A 12180-nucleotide genomic window follows, 5' to 3' on the forward strand; every position below is an offset into this window, starting at 1 on the left:
ATACGGGTGACTAGGCTATAGCCAACACTGCCAGATATTTTGAGCATCTCTGCAGTGATTCCTGATGGGCCGGGGGCTTTCCCGGTCTTCATACTCTTAATTGCTTTATCTACCCTGGTACTATCAACTCGGATAGCTGGTCCCTCTATTGGGTCGACATACGGCAGGCTCTCTTTCTCCCATTCATTCTCTTTATTAAGCAATCTATCGTAGTGGCATCTCCAGACCTCTTTCTTTGCATCCTCATTTAATGCAAGCGTACCATCATCCATGCGAACACATTTCTCTCCTACAACATCACTATTCTCTCTCCTACACTGTCTTGCAACACGAAATACCTCGACTAACAATAATTTTTATTACATAGGAACAAGGCCAGGCATACTAGCCTTAATTAATCTTTCAAACATAGGCACATAACTTGAAATTAAGAGGAGTTAGTCAACATCATCAACCCCAATATTGTCTGGCAGTTCATTTTCCTAAACCTGAAAGGTAAAAGGCAAAATTGACCTTGGTGGGATCTGAACTCAAAACACACAGAGCCAGAACAAATACTGCAAGGTATTTTGTCCACTGCATTAATGAGTTTGTTTATCCACTCTCCTTACTAGCCATAATAAATAGCAACACTTACAAGTTCAAAGAAACAGCACTAATAAACTTAGCTACAGGAAAATACCCATGATGAAAATGTAAAATCGTTATCTTTATTCTTGTGTTACTACAGTGCTTTCTAACAATAACCTTAAAATAGTTGTCATGCAGCAGTGTCATTGAAAAGGTTAGCTAATTAGTCACAGCAGAACTAGTTAAAGACAACAAAAGAATAATATAATGGAAAATACACAACTGGCACAAGGCCAGAAATATGTAGAGACAGTCAACTGAATTGATGCCAGTACATGCAAACATGAATGTCATTTTATTGATCCAAGGAAGATGAAAGGCAATGTCAGTTCCAGCAGTATTTAAACACAAAGTAGTTAAATATTAAAAGATGTTCAGCCTGGTGTGTTAGTATTTCTGCTACTTCACTGCCTTCAGCGAAATTTATTGTAAACAAAGGCAATGGAAACAATAAGTTACACCTGTTTACAGTGCAGTAATTTACTTAATGTTCCACTCCAATAATGAAGTAAATATTATTACATCTACTTCAACATGGTTGAGGAAAAAAAAGTAGAGCAATGTACTAGGCTTCTCATAGCATAAAAGGCCCTTAGCAAACTTTCAAACTCCATCTTTAACAATAACATTCAACATTGTAAATCTACAACTAATAAACAACCAATAAAACAATATTTGTAAAATTCATTCTTCCTAATTTATTTTCAAATGATTTATATGTAAAGAACTTTTAGATGTTGATTTTTTTTAACTTAGAAGGTTTTACTAATTACATAACATGAAATTAATATTTGTTTTCCGATTATAAATTTGAATATCTGCAAATGAATCGCTACAACTTGTAATTTTACAGCTAGACTTACTAACATCATCATCCTCCTTTAATGTCCGTTTTCCAATGCTGGCATGGGTTGGACAGTTTGACCAGAGTTGGAAAGCAGGGAAGCTGCAATAGGTTCCAGTCTGATTTTGCCTCATTTCTATAGCTGCACACCCTTCCTAACGCCAACCACCTTACAGTGTGTGTTGGATGCTTTTGATGTGGCACCAGTTGAAATCACTTTTGACTGCTACCTAAGATGTGTGTGTGTGTGTGTTTGTGTGTGTGTGTGTGTGTGTGTGTGTGTGCAAGTGGCATCAGTACCAGCCCAAATATCTGGACCTAATGTTAGTTTTTAAAGGGTTAGCAACTAATTAAAGTTGAAGAATTTTCTGTTATTGGGTGGGGGCACCCCTTGTCATTTGTATGCAGTTTTGGCAAATGTTTTATAAATGAAGCTGTCGGAAAAAACTATCAAAAATTGTGAAGCTTCATCATCGTCATTTAACATCCGTTTTTCATACTGGCATGGCCTGGACGGTTTGACAGGATCTGGTGAGTTGCAAAGTTACATTGAGCTCCAATGTCAGATATGGCAAAATTTCTGTGATTGGATGCCCATCCTGACACCAACCACTCTACAGTGTGTGCTAAGTGCTTTTTATGGTATCACTGGTATTAGTGAGGTAACCAAGTAACTTGCAAGACAGAAAAAGAACAGGAAGAAGAGAAAAGGAGGAGAAAGACAAAAAAGCCTTTGCCTTTAAGTATCAACTTTGAGAGATTTAATAGTGCTTTGGCCCTATATAGGAAGATCATCATACTCCAGGAAAAAACATTTTTGAGGTCTCTCTTCATAAAGGCAATGAGGTGTTTACAGTGGATGTTCTGGCACCTTTGTGCTGAGGTTAAGAAGGTGTGATAACTGATATCAGCTGCACAGAAGTGTGTGGTGGTGTTACAAGAGTTAATAAGAAGGTAATTGAAGTATGAAAGGGAAAATGTGTGTGAAACATAACCAAAACATTGTAAGTCAAAGGAACAGGCTGGAAAGTACAGTTCCAATGCAAACGAAACAAATGTAACTCTTACATAAGCAACACAGCTAGAAGGTTCTTAACATGGTTAACATAAGCAAGATGCTTTCATCCAAGTTCTCTATAGTGTAAGATCACTAGTGTGCGGCATAAAAGATGAAATCTCTTGTAGATTTGGTACAACAGAAGTTTTACTTGTGGTCAATGAAAAGAGAGAGAGAGAGAGAGAGGGAGAGAGAGAGAGGGAGAGAGAGAGAGAGACAAGATGTTGAAGTGCTTATTTATGAACCTTGGTCATTATCCTGTACCTTCTATATTAATGGTTTTGAACCTACGCAATAAACAAAGTTCTAAAATGCATTAAACCAATGTTCTCATTTGTTTGACTGACTATCAAGATATATAAAAACGAGATCTACACCTTAAAAGATCCCATTAGTAGAAGTAATCAATTCCAGTAATTAATATTGAACTGACCACGGTGAAGGTGAAACACTCCCCTATTTAATTTGACAGGCCACAACATCTGGAAAACTATTTGCTCAATCTCCTAGAACCAGCAGCCTGATTTCCCTCAAACCACCCAATCTTGAAAATATAAGGATACATTGACTGGATAATGTAGCGTTGGTCATGGCTGGAATGCCTGTCATCATAGAGCTGCTTTATGATCAAGGTGACCTGGGCCTAAACAACAGCAGCAATTCAATGATTTCTTATCATGGTACAAATCCACCAATTTCTTGACTCAGTATTGACTGACAGTATTCTCTTTTATCAATTCAATAAGAATAAAAGATAAAATCAGCTGTGTTAGGATTTGAACTCAAAACAAACACATCTAAATACTTAAAAGAATTCAATGCAAAACCAATTTGTTAAGATGAAAAGTTGTGATTCCTTCATATAATTGGTGCTAATTATATCTTTAGTGAAGCAATGAAAATCAATGTCAATTCAGATATTAATGCAGATATGAACTTACAGTTATTTTCAAGATAATAGAGTTGATAACTTAAATCTAGTCCAGCTCTAATTCTGCACTATTAATCCCACTCTGATAACTTTAATAGGTGCAAGAGGAATTATATAAGAAGTACAGAGCATAAAGCTGATTCATTCAATTGCAGTATTTAGATGATACATGAGATATCAGGAGGCAAAGTTTGTCCATATTATAACTAATGCAGTTGGTTACTCAGTTTGGCTATCTGTAAGTGAGGGAAACCAGGTGTTGGGCCAGAGTGATTACAATAGAGTGAGCCTGTTAAACACACCCAAGGATCAGATGACATGTTATACCTAGAACAGTTTCCCCCAACTTTTCTTTGCACCACAGACTGGTTTCATGCAAGACAATTTACCACACTGAGCGATCATGCTCATAACAACAAAGTGCATAATATATAATTTAATTATTACATATGTAATACATATATAGTACATATATAATACATATACAATGCTTGAAAAAAAATCAACCTTGTCTTCCACCAACATTACCATGCAGTCAATGCCACTGACACTTCTATGCAAGAATTAGTCTACATAAACATCAACAGCATAACCATAAAGGAAGTGTTCAGTAAAGAAGAAACTAAATTCTTGGATATGAGATAAAGCTAACACTGATGATAATGCAAAACCATTCTGCAGACTACAACAGTCTATAAAATAGACAATGAAGTTTAAAATTTATTCTTTATGTGGTCCAGTACCAAATGATCCATGGCCCATTACTGGCTGGCTTGTGACCCGGTGGTTGGGTACCCCTGGCATAGAGAATATAAACAAGGGTTTTAAAGTTGTCCTGACAACAATGATTATAATGATTATTATTTTAAATTGGGTTTATGTCCCAAATATAAAGTGAAATGTGGTGACACTCAAGACAAACAAAATCATTGTAATTGTGTATCTTTAAAGTAGAGTCAGCTTGATCAACACTAGTATATTACTGGTATCTGTTTACTTTTAATACTTTTCAGATAAATAAACAGAAGCACAACTAAATTTGATCACAAAATTCAGAGTATAATCAGATCAACCTTAATCCTTTTACGGTAGAAATCACTTATATCCACTCAAAGTTTCATTACTCTTAAATGCAGAAAGCAGTTTTACATACCAGTCTATTTTTGGTTGAGGAATGTCATGCAATGATTCTCTGTTGGGATATTCTGATACTATTTTATTTGTTTCAGGCATTTGACTGTGGCCATGTTGGAGCAGAGCCTTGAAGGATTTTTGTCAAACAAATCGACTCCAGGACTTTCTTTTTTAAAGCTTAGTACTTATTCTATCAGTGTCATTTGCCAAACCACTAAATTACAGGGACATAAACACACCAACACCAGTAGTTGTCAAGTGGTAATGGAGTAACAAATACAGACACACACACACAGATATATATATATATATATGACAGGCTTTTTTCAGTTTCCATCTACCAAATCCACTCACAGGGTTTTGGTTGGCCTGAGCTACAGTAGAAGACACTTGCCTGAAGTGTCACGCAGTGGGACTGAATCCAGAACCATGTGGTTGGGAAGTAAGCTTCTTATCACATAGCCACACCCATGCCCATGTCAAGTTTATTGAGGCATGGTATGTGCTAGTCATTATAAATACTGTCAGTCAGTGTCAGTGAGTGAAGACAATATGAAGTAGATGGTCATAGATAGTCATGGTCTTATTTGTCTAACTATACAGCTATACTGGAGTGGGCATTATAACAGTCTGACAGAGGATTACAACAATTTTTTTGGTAGATATTTAACATTGTTACTGAAATGACCGTGAAAAGGAATTTTGCAATTAAAGGGTTATGAACAGAGCTCTAAATGTAAGAGAAATTAACCTTAAATGTAAATATATGCACAGTTTTTGTAAAGTAGCCATGCTGACATGATGGTTTGACAGGAGCTGGCCAGCAGGAGAGCTTCCCAGGCTCCAAATGTCTGTTTTGGCATGGTCTCTATGGTTGGATGGCCTTCCTAATGTCAACCACTTTAAAGAGTGTTCTGAGTACTTTTTACATGGCACTGATGCTTCTACATGGCATCGGCACAGGTGCCTCCACGTGGCACTGGCACAGGTGCCCTTATGCGGCACTGGCACAAGTGTCCATGCGTGGAACTGGCACGAGTGCTCCTATGTGGCACTGGCATGAGTACTTTTACATGACACTGGCATGAGTGTTCACACATGGCACTAGCACTAGTATTCACACATGGCATTGGCATGAGTGCTCTGTGGAACTGATATGAGTGCTTTTACCTGGCACCAGTACAATCGTTATCATCATCATCATCATCATCATTTAAACATGCACTTTTCCATGCTCACATGGATTGGACAAAATTTGTTGAGGCAAATCTTTCTATGGCTGGGTGCCTGTCCTGTTGCCAACCTCCACCTGTTTCCAAGTAAAGTAATATTTCCACACAACCAGACATGATTTTGCAGAAGATTGGAAAGTGACACTTGCATACAACTATCACAAAATGATAACAATCAGTATAGGCACAAGGCTTGAAATTTTGGTAGGAAGGGAGTAGTTGACTGCGTCAACCCCAATGCTCAACTGTTATTTTATCAATCCCAAAAGAATGAAAGGCAAAGTTGATCTCAGCAGCATTTGAACTCAACATGTAAAGACAGACAAAATGCTGCTAAGCATTTTGCTCAGCATGTTAATGATTCTGCTAGCTCACTAATAATGATAAAAATAACAAAAAATAGGACAAAATTTCTTTTACAAAATAAATAAAAAACAAAAAGATGACTAACTGTAATTTTTTCTCCTAAGTTGCTGGAATATTCCGCTGCTTGAAAAAGATACTCCTTAACATCTTTGAAAGGATCCACAGAAGGTGATTGAGTAACTGGGATTTTGTATTGCGATCTGAAATGAAAGAAACCAATTTAGTTTGGTATAAATGACCAGTTTTTTGTTTTTTTTAATAAATAAATGTATTTTTACATCCAGGATGCAAGGATGGTATCTACAGCTTAAGATTTATCACAAAATATTACTATCTTTTATATTAAATTTTGATAGAAATCATATAAAATATTACTATATTTTATATTAAAGTCTGATTGAAATTATATTTAAAAATATCTTTTTTTTTCATTTCAGTGTTTCGTTCTTGACATCAGTTCTTGGGAAACAAAAACACTAAGGAATGAGAATTTCAAATCCTTACTGAATATGCTTTCTATCATTAACTACTCACTGAGAGTAGAGTTTATTATTTACAAATTTAGGTAGAGTTACATATCTCACCTAGGATAAAATATTAGGTTGTCAGACAAATCAGTTTCTTTCCAATATTTGATTTAACACAAAAAAGATATTTCTATCCTAGTATCATATGGTGATATGTAGCTCTATTCTTACTCTACTATTGGTTTTGATATCTGAATCAATTTTACATCTTTCCAGGCATATGGCAATATTGTGACAAATTGCCAAATGGGGGAAAAAAAAATTTCAGTGCTCCAGCATGACCACAGCCCAATGACTAAAACTAGTAAAGAAAAACAACCAGCTTTTCTTCATTTTCAATCCAAGTTCCAAGGCTGTCAAAGTAACTTGAAACGTTTGTGCTGAATACGAAAGTGCTGTTACTGAAAGAACTGCACAGAGGTGATTTTCACGCTTCAAGAAAAAGAAATTTGGCTTCACGGACTCTCTACATTTCAGCCAACTTAAGTTCATTAAAGATTGACTGAATGAGCTTATCCATGATATCTGAGCTAATCCACTAAGGGATTGGCCAAACAGATAGGATGCTCTCATGATATTGCTGCCAGTTTTCTCCTTCAACACTATGCTATTCATGGACGTAAACAGAAATTTCTTTACTGCACCATAACTGGCGATGAAAAATGTTGTTTTACATCAGAATGAAGCAGAGGACAAAATGGCTGAGTCCTGAGAAGCAAAGCCAGAGCTGCATCTACACAAGACATTGCTCTGTGCTTGATGGGACTGGGAAGAGCTAATCCACTAAGAAATATTTGAAAACAACCACACAGCCAATGCAGAGTACATGTTGATGATCCAACTCAAATCTTGAAGACCAATTTTACACTTCTTTATCTTACCATAACATGACTCAAGCCAGTTTGAAATTATCAATACACTGAATGAAATATTAACTCTTTGGAATTTAAATCATTCATTTTCAGCCTAATATTCTACCCTTTTTATGTTCAAACAGACCAGGTCTGACCTCACACATCTATCCTACAAACTTATTCAAAATAAACAACCACATCATTGAAATCTTGAAGCTACAAGATAATATATGATTAATTCAAAACAATGTGAATAAAAAGACATTACATTCGACAGAATGCTAAAGGTTTAAGTTAGATTGACATTCCTTAAGCAAAGTAATATATTCTTGCAGATTAAGACACAGGGAAAACTTTCCCCAGTTAAATAGCAATTTCAGTAAGGTTCTTAATTAAAAAGTTAAAAAAAACATTAAACATCTTTTTTTGAGAAAGAAAAAAAAAAAAACCGAATTTTCTTTAGAATGGCCATAAATTTATATTCTATGAGGTCTTTTGTTGTTATCTCTAGACAATGCCCTTAATTCTACTTGTTATAATTTACTTAAATAATAGACTTTTCTGCATGAAGTTACCTGAAAAATAACAAGAGAAGACCGGCTACATACAAAACGAGATTGCCTGTATACACTACAGATGCAGTGACAGCACCAGCCAGGTCACAGAGGTTGTAAAGTTCCTCAAGATACTTGAAATCAACAGATACCCAGCATCCATCACAAACATGCTACATGGACACAAGCCAAAAAAATGTGGCAAGAGGAATCTCTCTAGGACCTGCTTCCTGAGGATTACTCACTTTTAATGAGAAGATCACCTCTGCCATCCATAAGGCCACTCACAGGTAAAGCCTCAACATCCTATCAGCCCATTTGGGACTGTCCTTATGTAGACACCTGTCAACAAGGAGGTCACGCGTAGAACAGCAGCCCTGCACACTAGTAAACTGTCCTATCCAAAACACAAACAAGTGTTGCGAATATACATTGTGTACCAGATACAGTATTCCAAATACAGTGACTATTACATCTGTAGTATGGTCTGACCATTCCACATATGACTAAAGGAACATCTTACTACAAATGCATCTTCCTTCCACAAACATTTAATCAAAAGCAGCAACATCACTAGAGAGACAGATTGGCCACAGAGAGGAATACAGGAAATCTCCATATCAAGGAATCCTTACTGATTCACTGACTTAACCTGAAAATTTATAGTCGATTGGAGTTGGGCCTGTGGCACCTATAAATATATTACAAACTGACCCCTACATCACTGCAACCACAACTAGCATCTTCACCTCTATGACGGTAATCAGCACTGTTGCCTATCGGCACCTTATTTGTCACTACCACAGCTTCCACTGCAATGAGAAATGTTGTTGTTGACAGCTACTACCTTGTCAATGACTATTACAAGAACATGCACCACCAATGCCATCACCAACTATACCAATGTAGACACCATCACTGACTACTATCACAACATTTACTGTTATTACAACCACCAACTACTACCACAGCACTCACCACCATCAACAACTGCCTTCACCACCACCACTGTCCCCAGTGTGACCTCTATGGCATGGCACCACTGTCCTCAGTGTGACCTTTAGGACACAGCACCATTAACACCATCAATTGAGAAGCTACTACTACTAGCACAAGCACAAGACTAAAACAAGGTCACTGCCCATCCAGCTATCCAAGACGACATGATCTACATAGACACACTTTTCTTTGACTGTATCCCTCTGAAGATAGACCTTTGCACCCGAAATACAAAAGTTTTAAAAAAAATCTGCATAGTTAGAAGCTTTCTTCATTTTTCATTTATTATTCTAGAAGAGAAGACATTAATACTTCAGAAACATAAGTAATACACTGACCCCATGAAGCCTTGAAGACAAGCAGAAGATTTAATGTGCTAGTTATGGTTTAGACAATCTTCAGATTTGGATTTTGCATGAATTAGAACATTTTGTAATGGAATGCCTTCTTCCTCCAAGCACCTACAGCCAAATGACTGAGTTAAGTGAAATAATGTACCTTTACATTACACTGACTGAGTTTACATTTACACTGACTGAGTTAAGTGAAATAATGTACCTTACCTACATAAACAGCACAAAGTTTACTGCCCATATAAAAATCATAAAGCAGTAATGAAGCTCTTCATAAATATACATACTTACCTCATTGTTACAATGGTGGGTAAAGACTCCGTTGAATTGGCAAGTCGTCTGTTGTTAGCATTTAGATCACTTGGTGGCTTTCTTGATGAAGCAGAGCAATCGCTGTTTGAAGCAGACAAAACTCCATCTGTATGTCTTGTTGGAACCGGCGGAGGGTTCTGTGAAGAATGACAGCAAAGGCATCCACATAACATACATGAATAAGTAAATTAACACTGATCCAAGAACAATGACACTTATTTTAGGGGACAGAATTGTTTTATAGCACTGAACTACAGGTGACAACAATGGCTTCCTTTATAAATTTCCCAGCATTCATAGCTTAAGATAAACAAATTCAGAAATCTGATCGAGTAACATGCTTTACATCATTCCATACAGCGTTGATTATAAGCACTTTAAATAAAATATTAAGTCAATAATAATACTAAGACAAATTATTCTACAAACTCACATCTAAACATATTCATCAAAGCATAAACAATTCATTCATGTACACACACACAGGGAAGCATTATTTGAGAAAAAGAGATTAACATAAGGATACTTTCAGTCGGATTAGTGTAATCTGAGATTAGTAAAAAAGAGAAAAACAAAAAAAAACTGAAATGCACTGATTTAAACAGTCAATCAAAAGAATGAAGAAAACTAAACTTCAGGACAATAATTCAAAAACTAATCAGAAGAATCCAAAAATATTAGAAGTCAACCCTGCACTAGTTTCTATCATTCTTGATCAACTCAAAATTATGACATTATTTACATTTGACGAATAATTGTCCTCATCTTGTTTGTTGTTAACACGTTTCGGCTGATATACCCTCCAGCCTTCATCAGGTGTCTTGGGGAAATTATTATTATTATTATTATTATTATTCAGGTCACTGCCCGGAATTGAACTCGGAATTTTGGGGTTAGTAGCCCGTGCTCTTAACCACTACGTCAAAAGGCCGTGGGCAATTATGGAGTTAATTTTAGGGCTTATAAATCTCATATTCTCCTATCCTTCCTTAATACCGGTTCCCATACGCTATTCATATCTGCACTCAGTCTGCTTAGGAGGTTGTTGTGTCCTAGCATATGTGCTGCTTCTTTTAGTTTTCGTATTTTCTAGTGGTGTTCTCTGTCTATTATTTTAACTTCATCCCACAGGGGGAGGTGGTCTCCATTTTTCCATACATGATCAGCTATACCCGATTTATCAATATCTCCCTGTGTCACAGCTTTGCGATGTTCCTCTACCCTTATTTTGAGGAGGCGACATGTTTTGCCTTTGTATAACCTACCATAGCTGCATGGGATGGAGTACACGCAGTGTTTGGTCATATTCTCTTCTATTGGCGGTTTTACTTGAAGGAGATATTTGCAAAGTGTTGTATTACTCTTGAATATTGTCCTGATGTCATATGGGCCGCATATCTTTTGTATCTTTTCGGAGAGGCCTTTCACTTAGGGTAGACAGACTGTGGACAGTTTATTGGCCTCATCCTCTCTCTTCTTCATAATTGGAGTGGATAGCATACTTTTGGGGTAGTTGTTGCTTAACGGATCGTTATTGAGCTTGATCATTTCTTTGTGATGTGTATCACAATCGCTACTTATATTCTTTGCGTGATGTTTTAGGCACTGAGCAATCCCTCTCTTTACACTGTATGGATGGTGGGAGTTGAAGTTGAGGTATCATCCAGTGAAGGTCGGCTTGCGGTATACAGATGTCCTGAATCCATACTTGGTGCGTGTTATTAATACGTCCAGGAATGCTAGCTGATTGTCTTTTTCCTTTTCCATTGTGAACTGTATGGATGGCTTTACTGAGTTCACATGATCTAACAGCACTTGGACATCTTCCTGGTGGGACCAGAGTCTAAAGGTGTCATTAACATATCACAGCCATAGGGTTGGTTTCAGTGGTGTTAATCCTAAAGCCAAATTCTCAAAGTATTCCATGTATATATTGGCTCTTCTTGTCAATATATATTAGTGTCCATACTGAAGTAGGTAGTTTCTACACAGAAGGTCAACATTTCCATCAAGTTTTTTATTGGTATATATCAAGTTTCTTACTGGTATATGTCTAATGTAAATAATGTACATTATTCCTCATCTCTTAAATATAGAACTGTAATATCAAAATTATTAGTAGTAACAAAAGTACTTAGATGAACTGTATTGTATTTACAAATTGTTTCTGGATTAACAGAGTTTGATAACTTGTTGACTTCCTGTTAACCATGATTTACATTGATTGCCTTTCAAGATAAATCACCAACACACACAGACACATATAAATATATACACTGATTGTTATCAACTGACTGACTAATAGAACATTTGTCTTCATAACAGAGAATATATAAATATATATATATATATATATATATATATATATATATATATATATATATATA

The 12180-nt window shown here is 36.3% G+C and overlaps 1 protein-coding gene across 5 annotated transcripts in view; it reads right to left on the reverse strand.

Annotated features, from left to right (window-relative positions):
- The window catches only part of LOC106880268 (oxysterol-binding protein-related protein 11), a 160411-nt gene that overhangs the window by 46855 nt on the left and 101376 nt on the right, over positions 1 to 12180 (reverse strand). For all 5 annotated transcript variants that reach the window (XM_052973275.1, XM_052973272.1, XM_052973273.1 and 2 more), the window contains 2 exons: positions 9773 to 9930; positions 6280 to 6394 (listed from right to left, as the gene is read on the reverse strand). In XM_052973275.1, the coding sequence (XP_052829235.1) occupies positions 6280 to 6394; positions 9773 to 9930 (273 nt within the window). The remainder of the gene's footprint in view (positions 1 to 6279; positions 6395 to 9772; positions 9931 to 12180) is intronic.

Source organism: Octopus bimaculoides, chromosome 15 (genome assembly GCF_001194135.2).
Source record: "Octopus bimaculoides isolate UCB-OBI-ISO-001 chromosome 15, ASM119413v2, whole genome shotgun sequence".
NCBI lineage: Eukaryota > Metazoa > Mollusca > Cephalopoda > Octopoda > Octopodidae > Octopus > Octopus bimaculoides.